The sequence below is a fragment of the Parambassis ranga genome, chromosome 5 (assembly GCF_900634625.1).
Source record: "Parambassis ranga chromosome 5, fParRan2.1, whole genome shotgun sequence".
Taxonomy (NCBI): Eukaryota; Metazoa; Chordata; class Actinopteri; family Ambassidae; genus Parambassis; species Parambassis ranga.
Genome location: NC_041026.1, coordinates 16,877,701 through 16,902,656, shown reverse-complemented (window position 1 = coordinate 16,902,656; position 24,956 = coordinate 16,877,701). Strand labels below are relative to the sequence as shown.

At 42.4% G+C, this 24,956-nt stretch overlaps 1 protein-coding gene across 3 annotated transcripts in view; it reads left to right on the top strand.

Annotated features, from left to right (window-relative positions):
- The first annotated feature begins 1,097 nt into the window (after positions 1–1,097).
- Positions 1,098–24,956, top strand: part of erc2 (ELKS/RAB6-interacting/CAST family member 2) — a 28,086-nt gene continuing 4,227 nt past the window's right edge. Inside the window, exons 1-13 of one of the 3 annotated variants that reach the window (XM_028405264.1) lie at positions 1,098–1,222; positions 5,332–6,135; positions 13,684–14,118; positions 14,412–14,486; positions 16,766–16,921; positions 17,829–17,996; positions 18,298–18,465; positions 19,116–19,253; positions 19,797–19,937; positions 20,175–20,315; positions 21,132–21,167; positions 23,010–23,212; positions 24,624–24,746. In XM_028405264.1, coding sequence (XP_028261065.1) covers positions 5,464–6,135; positions 13,684–14,118; positions 14,412–14,486; positions 16,766–16,921; positions 17,829–17,996; positions 18,298–18,465; positions 19,116–19,253; positions 19,797–19,937; positions 20,175–20,315; positions 21,132–21,167; positions 23,010–23,212; positions 24,624–24,746 — 2,456 coding nt within the window. In that variant the 5' untranslated portion in view covers positions 1,098–1,222; positions 5,332–5,463. The remainder of the gene's footprint in view (positions 1,223–5,331; positions 6,136–13,683; positions 14,119–14,411; positions 14,487–16,765; positions 16,922–17,828; positions 17,997–18,297; positions 18,466–19,115; positions 19,254–19,796; positions 19,938–20,174; positions 20,316–21,131; positions 21,168–23,009; positions 23,213–24,623; positions 24,747–24,956) is intronic. The other 2 variants (XM_028405265.1, XM_028405266.1) reach the window with 2 other exon arrangements.

Sequence of the window (24,956 nt, the reverse complement as noted above, 5' to 3'; positions counted from 1 at the left end):
TGTGCAAACGTGACACATATTATGCCATCTGTGTGTTATTTTGATGCTGTTTTGCTTGAATTTCCTCACATTTTGTGTGTCACATTATGCCGCTTCAGGCCAAAACGGGACATTAGTGATGTGTTGGCTGCTGTCGCCTGACATGTCACACACTCATGGAAGGATATGGGAGTAGAAAGTCTGTGTGATGAGGTAAGGGTGGTGATACAATGCTGCAGAGTGCAGAGTAACTTGCAAACAATAACACACAGAGTTACTTAATATATCGGTGTGTATTTAATCTCTTACCATGCTGACATTGATTACAGGATGGACTCAGGCCAGCCTCCTCCTTGCACACTTATGACATCCCTTCTCCTGACCAGCAGCATCAGGTAACCTACAGATCATCATACAGGTTGGTTGTAGGATGATCTGTATTAAACATGAACAGTAGCATTCTCATATTTCTTCCTCTTTGACAGACTGAGGACAGATTAGCAGTAGGCCCTGTATTGGCTTATTAGTCCATCTAGTGATACAATATGGTATTACACAAGGAAGCAGTCAGCATCAGCTCATTAGCATATTAACTTTATAAAATATCCCCATAACACATGCATTTCAGAGCTGTTTCTTTGTTGATCATTTCAGTTTGTTTTATATATTAAACTAATTTCTCTATAAAATGTTTTAAAATGTTGAACACACTTGCAACACATTGTGAGTCTAATTTAAACAGTAATAAATCATCTCTACTCCACAGCATTACATCGCCAGGGATTGTTGAGGAGCTATGACAACCGGAAAATCTTTGCCCAGGGCAAAAAAAAACAAAAACACACAAGTTTAATCATCAATCCATAGTATAAATACAGTTTTTAAATAACGCCTAATTCCCCTCCCTCTGTATATTTACAGTACAATGTGGAGCAGGAGGTTCTGCTAACAGAAATAAGTGGGACCTCCTCTGCTAATGTGAGTGGACACCAATGATTTCCATTCAACACCAAGATGATGTGAGATTCAGTGCAGGGCCGCTCTCCGCATCTCATCCGCCCATCCCCTCCTGCCAGCTGCCACTTGCAGTAGTGGTGATGCTGCTCCCTGGTGTGTAGAGGAGGAGAGAGAGCGTGTCCGCTGCCCAATGACAGCGCAGGATGCTGAGAGAGGCTGCTGGGGTGAATGGAGGCGACAAGATGCCGTCTAGAGCGGCGAAGGAGAGGAATTAACATCGATAAAGGTATATTTCCTTATTTTATTTCACACAAAGCCTATCGGTCATTCACCATAGAGGCAATGGCGCTTTAAGTGAGTGAAGTGTCCCGGCGTTTTGGAGCCTTTTCAGAGCGACTTGCCGGAATAAAGCGCAGGCTATGTGCGTTTAAAAAAAAAAACATTCCGTGCTCGTTGATTGCATGAGCACAGCCAGTCAGTGCTGACTTGATACCGGATAATTTGCATTTTAAAGCCGAGTAGAGGCGACAGAGCAGCGCCGTATTTCAAAATAAAGCTTTAAGTCGGATTCCCCACGGCGGGTTAGACGTTTCATTGGTGTGTTCAGGTTTTCGACGCACGCCACGCCGGAGCCATCGAAAAATGTAGGCCCAATGAGCTGTCAACTGCTCGGTCGTGCCTTCCTCTGCTGCATCAAATGTGATCAGACAGAAGCTGCACATGAAGACAGATGTTTTAATTGAAATCAGAGGGTTAAAGACGACCACAGATCCACGGTCTTTCACGTGACATAACCCACTCAGGAGCCATTTTTAGCAAAGGAATTTGGCGGAAGGGCCATTTGGTGTAACACATTTACATGTTCTCATCCAATCAAGCACAGCATTGAAGTCAGTGGGAGGCATGGAGGCGTCAGGGCTCTGTAGTAGAATACCTGATGAGGAGGCTGCATGTGTTGCTCCAAGCAGCGCTGCACCGGCTGCTGTAGGCTTCTTCTTTCACATGAATTATCAACTATTATCACCCTGCAAGCTATTTATAGCCAGAACAAAAAAAAGGAGTCCATTCTTTGTCCGCTGCTGACATGCGCCCTGACCTCAAAAGCATGCACAGCCAGAGATGTGGTCCTGCTTTTACTATAGCAGTCTTATTATTTATTTGAGTGAGGACACAAAACACCGCATGCTGCCTGTAAAAATGTCACGTCTGCCTGACAGAGACGGTGTCCTGGCCCCACAGACAGCCCAAGCACTGCCTGTGGTCAAAGCTTTGTTTCAGAACATCTGTATCCTCTCCGCTGTTTCTGCACCACTGCTCTAATTGGCAGTGATCATCTCTTCATTGGCCTGTGCTGGCATTTGATGAAAACAGTTTGTGGTAACTAAACCCTGATAACACACACACACACCTAAAAAGCATCATATCTGCTTCAGAAGAGTGTGTATTCTTTAAAATAAGGACTATTCTGATTGGTGGTAGGTTGCAATCTGTTGTGCTCCTCTAATATTATCATCATTTCTGCAATAATATGATCCTCTCTTATTGCAATTTGGTCCGGCATTCTCAGCAGTCTGCTTTGGATGCTGCTGATGTAGGAGTAAAACAGGTTTCACTCCACAACAATAAAACAAATGTAATCTAATAAGAGACATATACTAGTGAAGAATATTGTTTTTATCATCCATGAATTTGGAGACATTCATATTTGTCATTTTAGCTGTGCTCCTGCTGAAAAGATCATTAATCATCTGAAATGAAAGAGCAGACATGATGAGAGAAGCACAATCATTAAAATCATTCATCAAAGAAGATATTGCGTGGTGTCAGCTTCGAAAATGAAAGTTGTACATTTGCTGAACATGTGACAGCCTTAGACAAAATGACATTTCAAAAATTAAATAATCATATTTTGTAATTTTCAGATTGCAGCCCTACATTAGTATTTACATCCTTTAAAACATAATCATGTGTGTTTAGAATGAGTCATTAGCTACAGAGTTAATTTAAGGATGAATTAAAATGCTAAAAATCAGTTTACCCTAATTAGAGGTCCCATTCTGAACACATATGAAAGTAAAAGCATTTAGCCAGGATGTACACAGTGAGACAGTAGATAACAGACACGATGGTGCTTTTCAAACCTAACCGTGTGAATTTTTTTCTATAGACATAAGCCCAATAGAGAGCGATCAGTGATCATCTAATGAGAATTACACCCTTTAATTTTAGCAGCCTTTATGTAACTGAGCTCATGGTGCTCACAGACCTTCAGCGTCGTGTGTGTGATGAGCTGAATGTGAGAATGTATTCGAGGCCTATGTGCCTTTTTTTTAGACGACTTAAGATTCCCAACTGTAATCAAAGTATGGATGTTGGTGTCACGTGATACAACACAGCTGCCATCCTTTCTCAAACTTTCCCCTCTTCATTGCACTGCACAGTTATTCCTGCAGTTCAAAGTTATGCAGGTTACATAACCGAAGCACAGAATATGTCAGCTTTAATGTGGGACTTGCTCACAGATTTTAAGTTTTTAAAGGAAGATAAAGTTAGAGAGACAGAAATATGTCACTGCATGAATCATTGGTGTGTCAGTGGTGACATGGAAAAGATGATGACAACATTGGCCAAACTCAAGAAAAGCTTTATTATTCTAACAAACACTGACTCAAAGATGCTTTGCAGGATATTTAGTTTGACACCGCAAACCGACAGTGTCAACAAAAACCTCATGAGCCTCAGATACAGAAGAACAAAAAGAGCCGGTTTTATTTAAAGCCAGCTGCTAAATGCTCATTTTCTCTGCTCAGACCTATTTTTCTTCAGGACCTGCTTCCAGCTGATCACTGTTGACAACAGCAACAGAATCCACTGCTCTTTTAAAATGTGAATTTAGTTTGACAGTCTTTCTCTCAGAGGTTAACAAGAAACAAAGACTAAAGATGAAGTGGTCAGTGTCTGACCTCCTCTGTCTAGTGTTTCATCACAGATTACTTCGACACTTTGTAACACATGTTCCTCAGTGCTGTGAAATGTCATCTCACCTCAAAAGAATAATTTTACATGTTAAAAAGTTGACCGATGAGTGAGGCCCTCGTGTTGTTTACTGTCTTTGTCCTTTGAGCACTGTATATATCCTTTTCTCTTGTTTTTCCTTTTCACCTTTTGGAAACCTTATTTCAGACGGCTCTGGGGCTTTATCTGTGTTAGGCCAGGCATCGTCACCATGGTAACTGGGTCTGAGCACCAAGTGTCACCAAAGAGGAGAAAGAATACTGAAGTTCCCTCTGATAGAAGTATTTAATTCATTTTTCTTCACAGACAGTTCAGTATTATTCACTGCCTTCAACATTCACAACCTTACTTTTGTGTTATTGTTGTTAAACAGCTTTCTGCGTTTGACTTATAAAACATCCTCCATGGTGGAATAATGATATCAAGTTCCAATAAATCATGGACTGTGATTTATCTGGTGATATATTTAAGCCACGGTTGGCAGAAAATGGCACTGCCATTATTACATCGTTAAAAATTCAACCTCACATCATTTTCTCCTCAGTAGGATCATCTTTATTTTTAAAATCTGTGACTTTTATAATTAAAATGGTAAAAAAATGAGGTTTGATGAAGACCCACGGTATGACATCACTAGTTAGGTACTGTAAGATGTATATTAGCAGTAAGTCTTAATGAGTGCACAGATAATAAAGATATATAGGCTATATCTTTATTCAGTGCTGCAGATGTTTCCTGTGCCATGAATATGTGTCTGTCTTCCATAATGAATTTATGTTCCTCTGAGTTATAGGCATTGATTTCATTGATGTTCCTTTGCTGCTCTTTTTGCTGAAGTGTTTCTGTGGGAATTTTATAAGCTAATTAATAAACCCATTTTCAATACCACACTTTTTTTGTCCAAGAAGAAGAGCTGATCAGCTCCTCACCACACTTTACTAATTGGATTATTACTGGATGCACCTGTACTTTAAAAAGAATGTATTAACTATAATTATGTATACCTATTTTTAGCATACGGTATTTTAATTGGATACATTATTTACGTTGATAGGACCAGCTCATCAGAGCAGACACATGTGATATAAGAGGTACTATTCCTCCTGTGCTTTAATTAGACTGTTAGCTGATTTACTGTGGGGTTGTAAAGCTGTCTTTCTGACTGTATTTTCAGCATTAATGGGATTTACTGTAGCTGTAAGTGTGGGCTGGTGGCAAATCCAGGATGATGCAGGGAAACTCCTGTGGGCCATTTGAGATTATAGCCACATGAATTGGGCTGCTGACATCGCCTAATACAGATAATAGAACACCTTGTCCATACTCACATACAAACAGTTGTTATCCATCCTAACAGATACCTCTCTCCTGTCTCCTCAGATCTGACTTTGATGTGCGCCACCTATTCAGGCATTAAATAAGTCACCCATGTGCGGTTCTAAGAGTCAGAGTCTCATTTCTGCACGCCCCTGTTAAGGACCCTTTGGTGGCTTCACCGCCCAATCACAGGACATGTACGGCAGTGCCAGAGCTGTAGGCCATGTAGAGAGCAGCCCCGTACGGTCCCCGCGCCTGCCGCGGTCCCCCAGACTGGGCCATCGAAGGGCAAACAGCGGGAGCGGGGGTGGTGCGGGGGGCAAGACGCTCTCCATGGAGAACATCCAGTCCCTCAACGCTGCCTATGCTACTTCAGGGCCCATGTACCTGAGTGACCACGAGGGCGTGGGCTCCACTGCCACCTACCCAAGAGGCACTATGACTCTGGGTCGTGCCACCAGCCGGGCCATGTACGGGGGCCGCGTCACAGCTATGGGCAGCAGTCCCAATATTGCTTCAGTGGGGCTGCCTCATGCTGACCTTCTGTCTTACAGTGACCTGGGCTCCCTCTCCATGCTGCACCCCCACCACCACCAGGGGGTGCCCTCCGCTCTGCTGAGGCAGGCGGTGCGGGGCAGCGGTGGGGAGCTGCTGGAGATGCAGGCCCAGTTCAGGGAGATGCAGAGGGAGAATGAGATTCTGCGACGAGAGCTTGACCTAAAGGACAGTAAGTTAGGATCTTCCACCAACAGCATCAAGAGTTTCTGGAGTCCTGAACTGAAGAAGGAGAGGATAATGAGGAAAGAGGAGGAGGCTCGCACATCAATCCTTAAAGAACAGATGAGAGTCACTCATGAGGAGAACCAGGTGAGAGCACTCCTCTAAACTGTCATAATCCACTCATTACTGCAGTGAATTTCAGTTGCTGCCTGTCTGTTGTCCTCCTATTTTTTCAAGTGCTGTCCTCTTTGATCTCTGCATTCATCATTGCTCCTCTCTGCGATAGACCACAGTCACCCTCAGTCCAAAAAATTCAGAGAATTATTGCAGTCATGTTTTTCAATACATGTGGAAACCTTTCTGGAAAGAGTTCTTTGTACACATTAATATTTAACACACGCTCTCCTCGCCGAGCACTCCAGTGCAGAATCAATGTCACTTCAACCACAGGAAATACAAAACCCTTTAATCTAGTTTCTTTACAACACTACCACTGAAATCTGAGCATTCACTTGTTTGTGATTAAGTGAAAATCATGAGGACACTGACAACAGGTGAATTCTGTTTTATCTTTTGGGCAACAGCAATGCTTCTGTGTAGCTTATTTTCAAAGGTTTAGCAGGTTTCTAGAGGAGCAGTTTTTTTTGCTTGCCTTAATGTTGGGGTGTAGTCATGGCCCAGTTAAATCAGTTACTGACAAGAGGAGGCACAAGGCCCAGAGACAAATGTCAAGGACACTTAGACACTCTCTGACCGTCTCTCTCCTTTTCCTTTATTTATTCTGACTTTGATCATGTCTCACTGTTTACTTCTGGCCTTCAGTACATTCAGTGTAGTATCACCCACATTAGCAGCTGTTAGCCCTGTGTGCTGTGATTTCTACTGGAAATAATGTAGACAGCAGCTCTTACACTGAGCGTAAAAAATGCAGAGTGATTTGGCTGATTTTCATGTCAAATCTCAGTTGCAGGATTACAAATAGTAAGCTGACTCATGGTGCAGACTGAACCTTTGGATATAAAGCCTCTCGGTTTACTTTGAAAAGTGCATGACACACTGTAGGAGATTGTGGAATAGGTCAGCATATTGCTCGACTGACTGGAACGTGCTCTTTTCTTTCTTTCTTTCTTTCTTTTTTTGAGGCATGATGCAGCAAATTGGGCGACACCTAGAGCGATGTAAAGGCTAAATTTTGCCTGCTGGTTGTGGTCTTTTTGTGTCAGTGTGTATCTGCGTTTCTGTCTGTCTGGCCAAGTGATGCTTTCAGACACTGAGCAACCAGTAGGGCCGCTTATTACGCTGTCACTCCACCCTTCAAGGTCATAACAGGGGATGTTTAACGGGGACCGTCACAGGAGACCGGTCTGTGTGCACATCTGCTTTGATTTGTGTAAAAGACCTCTTTTCTGACATACCTGATATGATTGGGGTTAAAAGAGCACATTGCATTGGTTAGACCTGCTGAGGAGTCATAGATGTAAGGCAGCCAGATGTGCTTTGATATGTGATTTGTGAAAATGTGCAGGGACAGGGCTCTGTGTTTGGGAGGAGAAGCTAAACAAGGGCCAAAGCGATTCATCATTTGGCTTATCCTTTATGGTCACTGCTGTTAAATGCTCGGCGTGGCTCCCTGTGTATATTTTTAGCTTATATTGTAGTTGTCCAGAAGAATATGAAAGCTGCACAGTGTGAGCTTTCATGCCTTTGTACTTGACATGAAAACAGGACTCTTTTTTTTATCTTCAGCCTTGTCCGGTCCTGGCTCTGCCTCTGCACTGGCTGATATTTATATCCCTCCTGGTAGGGTTCATTAATGAAGTATGTCAGCTAATAAAAGGCAGATGTGCCTTGTTACTATAATTGGTCTTTTCTAACTTGATTTCTGGGCTGCGAGGCATCCTTACATAAGTGTGTACTTACGGTGGGATGGTTTGGTCACACCCACTGGGCTTGTTGAGAGGCTGACTGAGGAGCAAATTGCCTCATTAATAATGGAGTAATTTCAGGCCAATCATTACATCTGTCTTGTAGCACCCTTTACAATTGCATCAGGTGCCTCGGGCTTCTATTAGCCTAAGCAAATACCATGCATTATTTATCTTGTTAAAATTAAGATCTGCTCCTTTTTTTTAACAACATCTTTGGAAAGGAAGAAAACTGTTCTTCTGAGTTTACACAGTGAGTGAGCGGGTGAAATACCAACTCTAGCCTGCAGAGCTTTAATCAAGACAGTCAATGCTCATGCCTGGAGGTAATGATTAGCCCAGAACAGCGTTTTTAATGTACTCTCTGACTGTCTGCTGATTTGTTTGACTTGAATTCAGACAGAATTTTTGCCGTGAAGCTGGATGAGAGCTGCTGGAGGCGAGTGTGTGAGTTAGAGCGTACCATATCTGACTGAGTCATGACCACTGCTGCTCAGCCACCCAGTCAGCCCTTATCAACGCACTCAACAAAAATGGAGGCTGAGCACTGTCTGTGCACGGATACACTGCTTCAATATGACGGTTTTTTAGTCTTTCCTATAAGCTGTCTGACCCTGTGCTCGTGTGAACATGAGAGCAGGGTGTGACAGCCATGCATCTCCATAATGTTGGGTGTGGGATGAATTGGAATGAAGCACACTGTGAATAAGCATTGAGTGAGCTTGTATGCTGAATGTGTGTGTGGATTGTTGATTGCTTCCATTTATAGTTATGATGTGTGTGTGTTGAGTTTTAATCATCACCACCTGTCTGTCATGTGTGTGGGTGAGGGTTAGTCACATGTTTGTACCTACAGTTTATAGCTCAGGTGAACACATGACAGTGTACATTAATGCAATGCTTTACATCGACTTGACATTTAGCCCATGCAGCAGTGAGTCATACATGCACGATAAGCAGAAGTATTGATGTTTTTGGCAATGCCACGACGTGGACACATGATGGATGGTGTGAATTGTCACTTTGGATTCTTCCTGTGGCACATAAGATGGCCGCTGCCTCATTCACATGACGGGAAGGTGTTGAAATGATGCGTCCCTTATTTTTCATCTAGATGAGATGAACAGAGAAGCTGAGAAGTGTTTACAGAAAGGAAGGCGGTAGGATTAGGATGGGAGGGGAAGATGGAGGAACAAAGCAAAGGGGATAAGAAGTGTTACAGTCTGCTGGCATCTTTTTATACAGAATGGTTTGGATTTAGATCAAAGCAACAGAGCAGAAATATTAAATTTAAGAATCCAGTCAGTCAAATTCAGGCTTAACTTTATTTATCTGAGCTCTCTTTCTCTTCTTCAGATAAATTGGAGAAAGAAAATATGACTTTACCACAAATAACACTTAAATGTAACATTTCAGGGACAGAAAGTCAACTGTAACTTAGTCTGTGTGCTGCGGTAATAGAGGTGGACAAACAGATTGATGGTAGCTAGTTTCTTCTTTGTCTTGTTTCTCTCTGTGGTAAATAGCTGCCTACACTCATTATGACAAAGCAAGCTCTGAAAGACATAGGTGCTGTTATTAACACAGGTAGTGTTAAACTGAGGTATCCATACTGAAGCTCAGTGATGGGGTCTGATTCTCTGCTCCATCCTACAGGTGCTTGGAGTTTGTGTGTATAACGTAATATCTTTCCTCACAGTGACACTTTGACAGCCAGTAAATTGAGTCTAAGGATAGAGACATTCAGAATCAAACTGAATAGATCAACAGTCTGCTGTTCTTGACAATAAGAGGAACTGTCTGTATATGGGACTCCTGCATTTTTCAGTTCATAAACTGCAGGATAAATAAAAAGATATTAAAATGACCTTTTGCTCAGTACTGCAAAGAAAATAACTTTCATCCTAGTAACACTTAACTCCAGTATGCCGTGCTGACTCTACATGTTGCTGTCTTACTTGTAGCTGGGTGGAGATGAATAAATGGAGCATTTTGCTGGCATAGTGTGGGTGTAATTGTGTACTGTCAGCCATCACGACATACACAACACAGAGATTGGGTATGTAGTGAGCAATAGTTTGCTCTGACTCAGCACTTTGGAGCTGTCCATCTAGCAGACAGAGACACCCACTTTCTCTCACACATACAGTACAGCAGCCACCTGGTAAATGGACCGAACGTCACCAGCTACAGTTTTAGCCATGATAGAAGGTTAGATTTTAAAAGGATACAACTGAGACATATATGGTATAGGTTCTGTTTGCAGAATCCAGCCTTCATTCTCTGCAACCATGTAAAAATAAATGGCCGCATTTCTTTTATGCCACCACCAGCCAGTCACAAAGCAGTTTAAATCCATGTCTGGGTGGACTAATAATGTCACACATACATGAAGTAATTGAGTATTTTGGAGGAACATCTTGAAGTCACACAGAAATTGACCTTTGACCTGGACACTTTTATATGTACTGGACATTTTTGTCATAGATAGTATATGATTTCTTTTTCTATTGATGGCCAGAAAAGTCAGTTCTTCCCTGAGTGATATTAAGTAAATCCTTATACCCAATTTGAAATTTGAAAATTCTTTCAAGACAGTCCTGAGATAAGTATAGAACTGATGGGCATTACTACACAGAGGCATACAAATATCTAACACAGTGTAGTTGTTGGAGGAGTATCCAGAACCGTTTGATCCTAAACTCACTCATTTACAGTCCTCGAGGTTTATTTGAATGGATTTCAGTGAGCACAGTAACCCTCTTGATACGTTGTCACATGATTTTGTAAAGACACTCATAGATGTGCCGACGTCTGGCTGCTTGTCCGTTGTAGCTCTCTGAAGGTTTTCTTGTTTCTGCACTGCAGGATTTGTGACAGCCAGTTACCCCTGGCTGCACCAGGTGTCAGTTAAAGAGGGAAGCGCTGTAGCTCTACATCTCTCCTTGACACATGCTGAAACCTCTGGAAGCTCATTTTCAGGATGTGCAGCGAAAGAAAAGCCCCCCTCGTGAGGCAGCATGGCCACAACGCCAATATCAGCTGAGTCATGGCTGACTCACAGGAACTGCCACAGTTCTGCTGTGGGTGAAAGAGTGGGTGGGGGAATATGGGAGGAAGGAATGGCCTTGTAGTCATTTTAACCCACAGTTCAATTATGCAAATGGTATCATTGGACTGCCTCATGCAGTTCAGTTCCAAGATGGCAGCCTATTGATCAGAGAGAAGGGACTAGGAAGGGCAAGAGAGAAGAGTCTCTGGATTATGTGTGGTAGGAGCGTCTGCACTGTTTTCTGTGCGTAATGTAAAGAACATGTCCAAGTGATGACAGGGTGTGTATGCAGATCAGTGGCTGACACGCTAACAATATGACATACATGAGCTGTTTGTACCAAATGGCACTGACACAGACTGAGTGTGACCAATGCTGGTATGGCAGCCATCCTGCAGTCAGCAGGGTAAAAAAAAGGAAAATCAAGTTTTTACTGCTACACTAACACAAACAGTGCCCCCTGGTGGAGGGAAGAGCACATGCTGCACATTCACACTGACATTTTTGAATGAGTATTTTTTTTATTCTGCAGTGTATTATTTAAAATTATTTTAAAAGAATTAATTATTATTGATTATAAGGTATAAATGGTAACATATTTGTGTCTTTTTGACACATCAATATATTTTACAGTCATATAAGAAGACAACAAAGGAGCAAATAATTGACATTTGATTGCTATGTTTGTATTTTAAGTATTTTAATATTGATTAACTTTTAGAATACAGCAAAAAAATATGGCTTTATATTTAACATCTCATCTCATCGTTATCTGACCTACTACTACTGATGTTATTGTGATTTTTACTAATTGCTCTACTGCTATTATAGTATTCATATAAAGTTATAAAGCCATTTCAAATATTTTTCTCATCTCTTTCCAGAAAGGTAATTTTAACAAAGTCAGAGTTTATCTGTAAATATATGTATATGATATTTTTTCATGGCAGACTTGTTGATGTGTTGTACAAGGAAAAAGTTAACACAGTACCAGGCGGAGCCTGACTTACTCTAATGAATCCTGGTCAGTATTGACTTTATACTTTTTCCTGCTATAACCAGCCAACATGTCTGCTGTGAATATGCTGTACTGACTGAAGGCTGAAGACTGATACTCTGTCTGGCTGGTTTGTGTTGACCATCCGTCTCTGTTGCATCAAGCTCTGACGCTCTGTTTTCACCACACATTTGTTTTTTTTTTCCTGTTCATTCTGCACATGCTCTGCAGCTGCTGGATGCCAGGAGAACCAAGGTTTGTCGCTATGTTTGCACCACATGTTGTGTGCACAACATAGAGTCACCTTCAGTGTGGCGTGTATTTTCAGACACCTGGCAATCCCTTTGCACCGTACAACCTCTTCTCTTATGAATCCTGTAAAATACTGTTGGCCTGTTTAATCCACTTGTACCTCCTTGTCCCGTGATCCGCCCTATGTTTTCCCATCGACACGGTAAAAACTACAACGTTTGTTTAGTCCAATCGATGTCAGTCCAATCGTGTGGTGCCCCATCCCCTCTGTAGACCCACAAAACCATCAACCCGCCTGGTTTGATTTCAGTCAAAAGAAGCTGTTTCCACTCCTTTAAATCCCGACTGGGCCGGTTTCTGGACATAGATCGATCTGCCTCTGTCTCTGCTGCGAGATAATTTCAAGGCATAACAAGTACACACATCAGTCTTTGGCAGAAACTCGGCCCTGACGTTGTTCCCTCAAACCCAGATCCCCATAGACAAACAAAAATCTGTTTTATAGTGAGTGGTTACATTTTATTTTATTGAGAACACACAGTAATCCAGCATGAACTGTAGCTGTTTTTTCCCTACAGATGATGAATCCTGTAGCTCCTGCTTATTCATTTCATGTTTTGACTTGTTGACATACACACAGCTCATACAGTCTGCACTCCTTTGCAGACAAATCATATTTGTGTCCTCTGGTGTGCTGCAAGTGAGCATCATGATGCTCTTTGCATTTATTATCTAGCCAGCTAACAATCCTGAAGATGATTCAGATAAAAAGGAGTTTTTCCACTGCACGAACACGGTGTCATTAACAGGAACACCCTGCAAAAAAAGGGCAGGTTTCCACTGCGGTGTAGGATCCATGTTAAAAATGAAAGCAGAAATAAAGACGTTACAAAGCCTGGTACGAAATAAGTTTAATTTTTAGAGAAAACCTGTGAGGGACATCACAAAGCCCTCGACACAATCTGCAGTGTAAAGAACGACAAAGCCTTACCTGCTCTGTCCTTTTCTAACGTTTACTCTCCATCTCTGTTTCTTTTCTTTTGTTGCTTTGTCTTGCTTCTGCTGGGTTGCTGTTGTCTTTTGTTTACTTCTGTGTCCAACCAGAAGGAAACCACAATCTTAAGTATATTTTTTACGGTCACTCAGAAGTACTTAACCCTCAGTAGGTACTTTTTTGTCCCCTAAAAGAGCCCCTGCAGTGAAATTGAGGGTAAAATGGTCCGTTAGTTCCTCCAGTGGAAAAACTTTTTTATAGTCCGTTTGTTTCTAAAGATTTCCTCAGGTAAGTCACATGTTCCCCATGTTTGACCTGCTGTAGCATTACAGCATCTCAGAAGTGTGTGTGTGTGTTCCAGTGTGTTTACCCCCATGTGGAGTGTTTATTTTGATATATTTCTAAAATGAATTTCAATAATTGTTGAGTTTCTGTGTGTGTATACTTGCTTGTGTTTGTGCGTGTGTGTGTTCAGCATCTTCAGATGACCATCCAAGCTCTGCAGGATGAACTTCGCACACAGCGAGACCTTAACCACCTGCTACAGCAGGAGAGCGGCAATCGCTCCGGTTCTGAACACTTCACCACTATCGAGCTGACAGAGGAGAACTTCCGTCGGCTGCAGGCCGAACACGACCGACAGGCCAAAGAGCTCTTCTTGCTGCGTAAGACTCTGGAGGAGATGGAGCTGAGGATCGAGACTCAGAAGCAAACACTGGGAGCCAGAGATGAGTCCATTAAGAAGCTGCTGGAGATGCTGCAGAGCAAAGGGCTGCCTCCTGGGCCAGGAAGGGCATCTGAGGAGGAGGAACAGGAGAGAGCCAGGCGCATTGCTGAGGCCGAGGCCCAGCTTGGACATCTGGAGGTCATTCTAGATCAAAAGGAGAAGGAGAACCATCATCTACGAGAGGTATTTAACAATCAGAATTATGTTGATAATAAGATTCAGCATGTAGGAAGTCAAACTACGTGTTATTTGTTTTGTTGTCACTAGATGGCAGCACCGAGTTTTATAGAATCAATATGCTGTTCTGTGCTGCTGATATTATATCACACTGCTTATGTAATAAACTGCAGAGCACATCACTTGAAACATTTTGCATATGTTATGATAAACTAACTATGCATTATCCTGCTGTCATTGGAGTTTATAATAAGATATCACTGCACAGTTGCCACATAATTGTCTGTCTTCTCTTAAAGGAACTGCACAGAAGAAATCAGCTGCACCAGGATCCAAGCAAAACCAAGGCCCTGCAGACCATAATAGAGATGAAAGTAAGAGCCTGACTCACATGCTGTCTGTCTGAAAGCAGATGTTTCGTTTGTGTACACGAGTGACTGACATTCACAGGCCTTGTTTCACTGCATGCTTAAACTGAGGCTGTTTGCTGATGTGTGTGTTCTGCTCAGTCTTTTGTTTTCATTGTGATCCTCAGCAGCTGAGTCAATCTTCAGCACACTGTCACTTCTCTCTCACAGACACACAGCATCAGCTCACAAAGTGGATGTGTAAACATAAATCAGTATTGGTGTATTTCAGCCATTGTGGTGTGCTGAAGAGGCAGCCTACTGATGCAAACTGTAACACACTAGTTTCATGACACACAGTGACATATTTCTTCTCAATAATTAGCTCTTCGACCGACTGTCTGCAAACATCACAGACTCCAGCTGTCATTCCGTCTCATTTTGTCTATTGTCAGAGCTGCATAAAGAGCAGCATTGTTGGATACTTTCATTCATTTCAGTATATGAAATTGTACGCTAAATGTTCTATGTGGCGCTGGGTGAGGATAGAAATTTCAATCCAAGAGAGGTTTTAGGATGTTTTTTGCAGCTATAAATAAATCGAAGAATCATTAAGAAAAAAAATAAAATAAAAAATTATTTTGTTTTTTACAAATATTTGAAAATGATGCATCTATGCATTAATGATGCAATATTATACATTTAAGCCTAGCTGTTGAATCAATAAAGGAAGATCGTTAGACACTTTAAAGCTTCTGGGTAAATTTAAAATGCATTTAAATATCGAAGTGAACATAAACTTTATATTATATTGTGTTTCCATTTTGAGACCCCACCCATGATCATCTAGAATATATCTCTTTTTTAGCTTCCATTTAATTTCGTTTTACATACATCCATATTCTGCTCTAACACAGCTGTGATATGTAGTGTGCCCTCACATCATCACTTGTTGTGCTGCAGCTGGATTTATGCCACTAGAGATATCAGACTCATCCAGCTACTGAACCGCTGTAGACAGCACCAGCCTCACTGCAGAGGCCTGACATCACTTCCTCAAAATAAATCATGACATCATCGCTGAGCTGACACAGCCCCTCTCGCTCGGCTGGATCGGCACCATGCAGGCCCCAGCCTCCCCCGGCGTGGTCATGTGATATCTGGGCTCCTGTTGATTTTCATACAGAGCCAGGGAAGTCCCGCCTCCTCCGCCTCCTCCTCTCCTGAGCTGTGCAGGAAGACCCTGCATCTCTCCCCTCTCCCTCTGCTCTGCTGATGCTGATGGAAGCACGAATAATCCTCCCTCCCTCTCTTCCCCCTACATCCCACCCGCCCTCTCCTCACTCACCAGAGACAGTGCACAGTATATAGCCTGCCTGCTGCTACCATGGAAACAGGTGTGGTTGTTTATGACAGCGAGAGGCTAGTATGCAGGGAGATAGAGAGAAAGAGAGGCACACAGAGGCAAGGAGAGAGAGATAAAGAGCAAGATTTACTGGCCAGGTCGATGTACCAGTGATTACATGTGGATGGAATAAAATCACTCTTCTTTGAAGGTACGGTGTCTTGTGTCTATCGCGGCGATGTTAGTTCATTGATGTTTGTCTCATAACACCCCATCATTCCTCATTACGATACATTACCCATGTTCCACTGCAGTGGGCTATGGCTGACCCTACGAATGGCCACAAGTTCACAAGTTCATAGCCACTGGGAGGGAAAGAGGAGAGACACAAAAAGAGAGAAAGACCGGAAGGAGCAAGGTTGCTCCATGCTCTGCTGGAGAGGGAGATGAAGCATGGCTAATCTTAAAGACGTTGTATTATTTATTTAAAAAGCCGTGAAGCTAAAGCTGCACTTGCAGTCGCAGCCAAGAGACTGGATTCTGCATTGATCTGCAAGCAACTACGACCAAAGCTCTGGCTTGTTACTTTTTTCCTTTGCCTCTGCACCTTTCTCTCTGGTCCTGGCTGATCTCTCCATTCTGGATGTGCGCTCAATATTTCCCAATGGTGATTAATCCTCTGAGCCGCTGCAAGGAGCTGGGTAGAGAGCTTCTGATTTTACCGACAGATACTGCAGTTCCTCTCAGTCAGACCCAAGAGCTTCTTCCATTCTCTCTTTACCTCGCTGCATCTCTCTTTTCTCCCTCACTCTCTCTGTCTACATGTCTCTCTGCTTCTTTTAGGCTTCATGTCTCCCCAGGACTCGTGTCTTTATTTCAGGTTTTATTTTTTGCAGCATGCAACTTATGGACATGCCAGTCTGGGTTTTGAGGTGTGTCTCCTCCGCATTTTTGTGTGCAGGACACCAAAATTGCCTCTCTGGAGCGAAACATTCGAGATCTGGAGGATGAGATCCAAATGCTGAAGGCGAACAGCTTACTGAACACAGAGGACAGAGAGGAGGAGATCAAACAGATGGAGGTCTACAAGAACCACTCAAAGTTTATGAAGACCAAGGTAGAGACCGCCTCCGCCTCTCTGCATGCAGATGTAGCAATAATGATGCTGTGACTTCATCTAAAAACATGTTGTCAGGGGCTACAGTTATTAGCCCTGAGAGAGAAGCAAGACAGTTTGTTCAAAGAATAAAAGTCATTGATGATAAATGTTTGCGTGTCAGAGTCACATAGTTATGCCTCCAGGACCTAAAATCTGCGACTGTTTCTGCGGCTCTCTAAGTCCTCGTATGTCTCTAGAGCTTCGACTCTGTGTTTACATGCCGCTCTCTGTATTATCCAACCAGGCGTTTTGTTATTCTATTTTTAGACCTCTTTTCATCAATCATGAATAGAGATGATGTATAATATATGATGAATGCAGGGGAGTCAGCCCCAAATGCATTTTTAATGAGAGACAAGTGTGTTGATGAAAATAGCGCGAAAGCTGACTGACACACACAGGTGATGTTTCACAAAGAGATCCTGAGGACACTGATTTCATGATTCTAAAACTTGAAATATACAAGTAAAAAACTTTCTTAATTGTTAAGCTCACATTACAACAAGTTTACAACTCAAATAAGCAACCATACTTTATAATATTTATCACTGCTATTAAAACATAAGCACAATAAATGTCTGCATATGATTATACAAAATTTTAGTGAATAGTCACATTGAAGCAGTTGTATTCTGTTTAAAAGCTAACACATCTGCACATCTCAAGTATGTTCTATGGATATCTGCTAGTTACTCTAGAAAGCCTCAAAACATTGGCAGGTTAAGTGGGTAATAGCAGCTTGACCCATAAAGAAATGTAATCTTACCCAAGTAAAGTAAGGATACCTTGAATTGGTTCTGTAGCTGACTAACTGCGCTTAGCTAAAAGCCTTACACTGCTGATGTTTGTTTCGTGTGTTGTTCAGATCGATCAACTGAAGCAGGAGTTGTCAAAGAAAGAGTCAGAACTGCTGGCTCTGCAGACGAAGCTAGAGACCCTCAACAATCAGAACTCAGACTGCAAACAGCATATTGAGGTGCTTAAAGAGTCTCTCACTGCCAAGGAGCAACGTGCTGCCATCCTGCAAACAGAGGTAATAAAAATAAACCTTTGACATGTTTGTACACATACAGTAAATCAACCTAACAATACATTCTCATCCTCCAAGCCAAACTGAACAAATAATATCCCAGGCTCGGCCTGGGGCTGAGGCTTATTACAGCAAATCATATCAGCCTCTTGTTTACTTAGGGGTCTTGGTATTAAATGGACTCAGGTCACAACCACAGAATGTTTTTGGACAGTGACAGTACATCAAGTGGAGATAAAAAAACAAACAGCACGAAATGTTTTCATTTAGGGGAGGATGATATAAATGTGTCTATCCTTCTCAGGTGGACGCTCTGCGTCTGCGTCTGGAGGAGAAAGAATCCTTCCTGAACAAGAAAACCAAACAGCTGCAGGACCTGACGGAGGAGAAGGGTACACTTGCTGGAGAAATCAGGGACATGAAGGACATGCTAGAGGTCAAAGAAAGGAAGATTAATGTCCTGCAGAAGAAGGTGAGAAAAGGTGTTACTGTATTTATTGACTACACGTGAAATTGTGAAATGTCAAATGAACAGTGGGTGGTTTTGTCAGATCCTTGTGTCCTGGACTAAACTAGTCACTGTGTGAAAACACACAGCAGAGTGGTTACTCTTTCCATTAGGGCTGAGAGAGTCTCTTGCTCTCGGGGGGAAAGTGTCCATAGAAAGACAAGCTAGAAGATATTTCTGCCTCATTGGCTCTAGTATAAGTGTGTGTGCTATAAATACTCACAGAGTGTTACTCTCTCTCTCACCCTGACCTGCTCAACCATTCCCTTTGTTATTTTTTTGTTTCATCACACCTTCTCACACTCGCAGCCATCCACTCTCATGCCTTCTGAATATTTGTTTTCCTCCTGATGTGTCTGTCATTGATAAAATTAGATCATCTCCATGTTTTAAACTTCTTCTTAGCACCTGACAGTTTTTAAAAAATGATGTCTTGCCTTATGAAAACTGCTTTGTTGTAAAGCACCAACACATTTCAGACAATCAGCACAGTGCTGTCTGTAGAGGGAGTCCAAATATTACACTGAAGCTGATCACTGGTTTTGTGATGATGTGTTTACCTCTGCTGCTGTACACCCCGGGACACCGACGTCCTCTCCTCCTCTCTGTGTCAGATTGAGAACCTGCAGGAGCAGCTTCGGGACAAAGACAAGCAGCTCGGGAACCTGAAGGACAGAATCAAGTCTCTGCAGACCGACTCCAGTAACACAGACACTGCCCTGGCCACCCTGGAGGAGGCGCTGTCAGAGAAGGTAGAGCCTCTCCCTTTACCATGATCATGACCCGGACCTTATCAAGGCTTCTGTCTAAACCTAACAAACCAGTGTTGTTTCCATGTTGTTTTAATGCTAATCACTGTTAGCTTTATACCTAAAGCATGGACATGTAAGTGGTATTAACCTTCTTGTGTAACTTTTGGCAATGAAGCCAATAATTCCCTTGTTTTATTTTACTTTATTCACAAACATAAGATATGGTAAACGTCCATGAAATCTGTCTGACAAAATGCACACACACCTTCTCAGGTCTGCGTAGTGGTGATTGCACAAAATATCGGTCATGATGAATAAAACATAGAATGAAGCAATATGTATAATTTAGTGGGTTTTATCCACTAGGTACAGGTGATTATTACCCTCCTGCTCCACTTAGGTTTTCTTTCATTTCTATTCAGCCAGTTTCAGATTATTTAAGCCTGCAGATAAATTCCAACATACACGGACATCTTGTCAGACACCTCTATCAATTTTATATTTTAGTTGACTCTACTGATAATATTACTGATTGTTTGTTAGGAGAGGATTATCGAGCGTTTAAAGGACCAAAGGGAGAGAGAAGACAGAGAACGTCTAGAAGAAGTGGAGTCATATAAGAAGGAGAACAAGGATCTGAAGGAGAAGGTCAACAGCCTGCAGATAGAATTAACAGATAAAGAGGTCAGTGCACAAAAACTTTTGTCCGTATGATAACCTATAGTGCACATGCTGAGTCTTTGTGTTTCTCTGCTGTACTGTGGTGCATGAAGAGCACTATACAGTGTGTGGAGCCTCCTTCTTCCATGAGGCCTTTATGTGACATTTAAAGCATTGTGTTCCAGTTCCACCTGCTCACACTGCGTTAACCGGCCTGGTTTAAAGCTACGCTAACTGTATGTGCTGTGTGTCCACCTGCAGTCCAGTCTCATCGACCTGAAAGAACACGCATCATCCCTGGCGTCCTCCGGCCTCAAGAAGGACTCAAAGCTGAAGTCACTGGAGATTGCCATCGAGCAGAAAAAAGAGGAATGTAGTAAGTTGGAGACGCAGTTGCAGAAGGTAAGTGTGTGTGTGTAACTCATCAATACTGCAGAAAAAATAATTGACAGTTTAGGACACACCCAGCAAGCAGCTAAAGTATGCACAATGCACTGACACCTTGTGGCACTTCAGTTCAAACATTTGTTAAATAACACAACATTCCTATTAGCCTGTTAGCACCAGGCTAATCTCTGTATTCCACAGTACACTGGAGTGTTTATTAAAGGGTTTGTGGTGCAAATTTCAGCATATGGTGAATGTATCTGAAATGCACTAGCTATCTGTAGTACACATGATTTCTGTTCCATCTTTTTGGCTGAACTGTTGAGAGGCTCTTTGCCCTGAGCAAGGATCATACAGATGTCCTTCATTGACTGCACTGGGCTGCAAATAAGAAGTTAGCAGTGAGAAGGAAGGGCATACCAGTCAACAGAGCACAGTTTAAAGGATATTTTAGGTAGTTACAGAGTGTTAAAATGTTTGGTTAAATCCTGGTTTATTGTGGATTCTGCTCGTACATTCGTGCCCAGGCCTGCTTCTGTGTGTCATTCAGTGAATACAGCACAATATGAAACCATAAATGATGAATATTCTGAGGAGCAGACAGTCCAGTAAAATACCTCCCTCCACTGTCTCCACATCCCACAGACTGTCCCTGTGTCTGTTCCTCTGCGTCTGTCCATGTTGTCTTGATGTTAACCTCTGATGAATAGATTATTTGTCAAACGTGTAATGTCAAGTGTCTGATCCTGCTGTTCTCTGGCTCAAACTAAATCCTTACATTTACTCCCTTCCTGCCCTGTCCCTTCCTCACCTCTTCCATTTGCAATGTAGCAAGCTGAGCAGCTATTCAGTCACATGAACAATCCTGTAAGTCCCTCTCTTGAGCTCTCTGAGGCACACATTGAAAGCATGAGGACACTGATAACTTCTTTGAAACGTGCTAGTTGGTGATCGTTCCAGCAAAGGTTCTGCTTTCACCCACCTAGATGCATGTTGCTATTTGCACTGTACTGATATAATGAGCTTTAACTGCACTCGGAGTCCTGTGCCATGTTCTCTTTCTGCAACTGTTTGTGTTTGTGACAAGTTGTGAAACTGCTGACACACAGTGCTGCACTGATGCTTTATTTTGTCAGTTCAAATTAGCTGAGTAGACACTCTCCTAATGCAGCACTCTAATAAAACGGTCCTGCTATCGCCTTTTCCTTTATAAGGGTTATGATGTTAATTTACATATACAGTGAGGGTGTGTCTAATCACAATATCAGGCGATTACCCACAGGACCATTCTTCTAATTAGCCAAAATGACACTAAAATGTGTGTATAAATGTATCTTTATTTTCTAGTGTCATGCTTATAGTAATCAATAGTATACTGAAACATCCTTATAATAATAATAATAAACACACAACAGTCTTAATTCTTTACTGGACTATTTTATTAATGTTTTATAGTTCAAGCCGGGTGAACGTGAGGTTTTTATGTTGTGGTTTTGTGGTTAGTTTAACTGTGGTCAGTTGTTAGATTCTTCTACTCTAACATTACACAAACTTAAACAAATGATAAAATAAATAAGAGTCACTAAACCTTTAAGGTCCTATCAAGTATCCATCTCTTTAAATGGAGCTTGGTAAAATCACAGGAATAAATAAAGCATTGATTTATGATACTTCACTAAACAAATACGTTGGATAATAAAAAAAAATACTGAAAGCAATCAAGTAAACAAAGTTATGAAAACATTAAATCTGGAGCGCCTATAACCTCCTCCAGCGTACCGCTCATAGTCCATAGTAATCCATAAGTGGCCATATGGAGCCCAGTTTGTTGCCCAATAAAGCCTCTTGTAAGTGTTTTTAATATACTGGAGGAGCTTGTGTGTGTTATATCATCAAATCATTGATAATGATCTATAATCCTTGTCCTCACATTAAACTTGAAACAGACCTACCTGGTCTCCCTTGCTTCTTCATGTAATCCACCGACGGTTGCATAGATTGTGCAGCTTCGTTAGGTTTGCATGATGTGGTCGACCTTGTTGCATGTTGTCAGTGTCGGTGTTGCTTCTCTTTCGTCTCGGTGTGGTGCGGTTAGCTGAAGGTATCGGCCGTGGTTGGAGGTCACTGCAGTGTTTTGGTGGATGGCTCTGTTCGACTTTGCAACATGTGCGGCTGCGTGTTGTCCTGAGAGTGATGTGTGCCACTGTGATGTAATTCATAGACAGTTACAACCTGAGCTTTGTCCATATTAACCTCCAGGTTTGATAGTTTGTGACAGATAAGCAATGAGACAGGAGTATAATCCAATGTAAACACACACACACACACACCTACACACACAAACACACGCTGTCCTGTATTCTGCACGTTCACCAAGTGTACAGAGTGACTGGAAGTCTCAGAGGGCCATTTAAATGGAGCTAAATAATAGCTCTGTTAAAGCTAATGAGGCAGCACCGGTAATGATGCCCTCGTCCACAACATTTTATTCTGCTTTATTTATTCATTCAGACAGCGAGAGAGAGAGAGAGAGAGAGAGAGAGGGAAGTAGATAATAACACGAAGCACTGATGGACTATGTCTCTCTTTCACAAGCAGTTAAACATTCTATGCTGCACTGCATGGTTACACTGTTAATGTTAACTGACTGTGTTGTCGGGTGTGTGTGTACGTGTGCATGTGTCCCTCCTCGGTGATGTGTTGGTGCAGAAGGCCCATGAGGTGGAGCATCAGTCAGTCTCCAGAGGGAACCCGGAGTACGTGGACCGAGTCAAGCTGCTTGAAAAGGAAGTGGGCTACTACAAGGATGAAGCCAACAAGGCTCAGACGGAGGTGGAGAGACTCCTGGACATCCTGCGGGAGGTGGAGACGGAAAAGAACGACAAGGACAAGAAGATCGCTGAGCTGGAAAGGTAACTACAGTATCTCTTAACATTCACAAAGCTGCGTCACACAGACAGCACAATAAATAACTAAATAAGAGAAAAAGAAAAACATTGTGTGTTTGTGTATGCATTTCCCTCACTTTTAAGTTCGTGTGCTTGTTTTTTTCTGTTATTTCTGTTAGCATTAAAAACACATTCACATTAAAATAACAAGAATTATTTCTTGTTTACCAAACCAGTATGTTAAATTGAGATGCACAGCCTACAAACTTTACGCTAATACATTGATCTATAAGCTTTGTGTGTTTCTCTGACAGGGTTTTGGTGGCCCTTCACAAGACTTTGTGTTTGTAGCCTCCAAACCCTGTATTCCTGCAGAGAAACCAGCAGACGTAACAAGCCAAGATTACAAATCATTGTTGCTGTGTGTTGAGGAGCGATTGGCATGAAAAGTGGCACTCATGTTGCAGACCCCCCCCTTTGTAGGTTGTGGCTTTGCCAGAGTGTTATCTCACATTACTGGAGCTGCTAGATCAACTATGAAACACAATTCACACACTGTAAAGAATTTCAACCCAGTGCCACCAACAACTCTATTCAAGATTCAGTAAACATCCACAGTTCAGATTAGCTTTAGTCATGTAGCTGCAGGGCACATATTCCCCTGAAAACATCTTTATGTTTAAGCAGATTAGGACTAAATATTTCCATTCATATCCACCTCTCACCTGCATGGCAACTCCTGGTGGAACACAGAAAAACACCTTCCTGTTTCTTTCATACTACAAAGAGCTGAATGTTGGCAGGTGATGGGTGCTGTTTGTACTGAGAGGCCCTGAGCAGTTTAACCCATGTGACACCATGAGGGTGTCAGCTCACTGTACTGCACTGGATCTTGAATATGTATCCACTGAGATACACCTGAATGTCTCTGTATAGCTGTGCGATGTTAGCTGAGTCACAGGTCAAAGGTCACATGAACCACATAAATCAGGTGGATGTTCAGAGCAGTATGTGGGCCTGAGTCTACACACAGGAACCAACTTTAAACTTTGACTGACGGAGGAGATTAGTGTCATTTATCTGGTCTGGATTGAAGCTGAGGAGACTGACATGAAGACTAGTTGGACTGCAGTGAAACCACACAAGAGCGCTGGCAGCCAATGACAGCTCAGTGTTAAAATCAATTATATATCCCCCTCCCTGATACACCTTTGAGTGTCATTTTTAATTTGTTAGTGGTGTTAATTAATTGAGTGTTCTTGTCCTTTTTTGCCATCCCTGCCCACTTTTTTCCGTCCTGTTTCCCTTTCTTCACCTTCTGCCATTGGAACCTCATTTTGCTCCTTTTCTCAAATTCTCTCTCGTCCATCATCCTCGCCTCTCTTTTTTTCTGTTGTGCCCCTCACTCCCCCTCCTCCTCCTCCTCCGTCACCAGCCCCCCTCCCTCTGCCCCTCGCCCCACCCCTCGTCCCGGTGGCAGAGCTCCCCCTGACCCGCTCCCTTCTGTGTCCGCTGCTCCCCAGCAGATAGGGGGCATGGTGTGGGATTTCCTGGGAAAGTGAGTGCTCTGCCCTGGCACTTCAGCTCGGCTGCGTGGTTAAAGTCTCCGACTGCGACTGCTGCAACTGCATCTGGTTTCACCTGTGTGCCTGAGTCCACCTGCTGTCTGAAGGATTCATGGATCTTTGTGTCAGAGCGACGGACGTTGATACAAAGATCCCTGGATTCGTGTTTGTTTACATTTCTTTAGCATGTGGTTGCTTTGGCG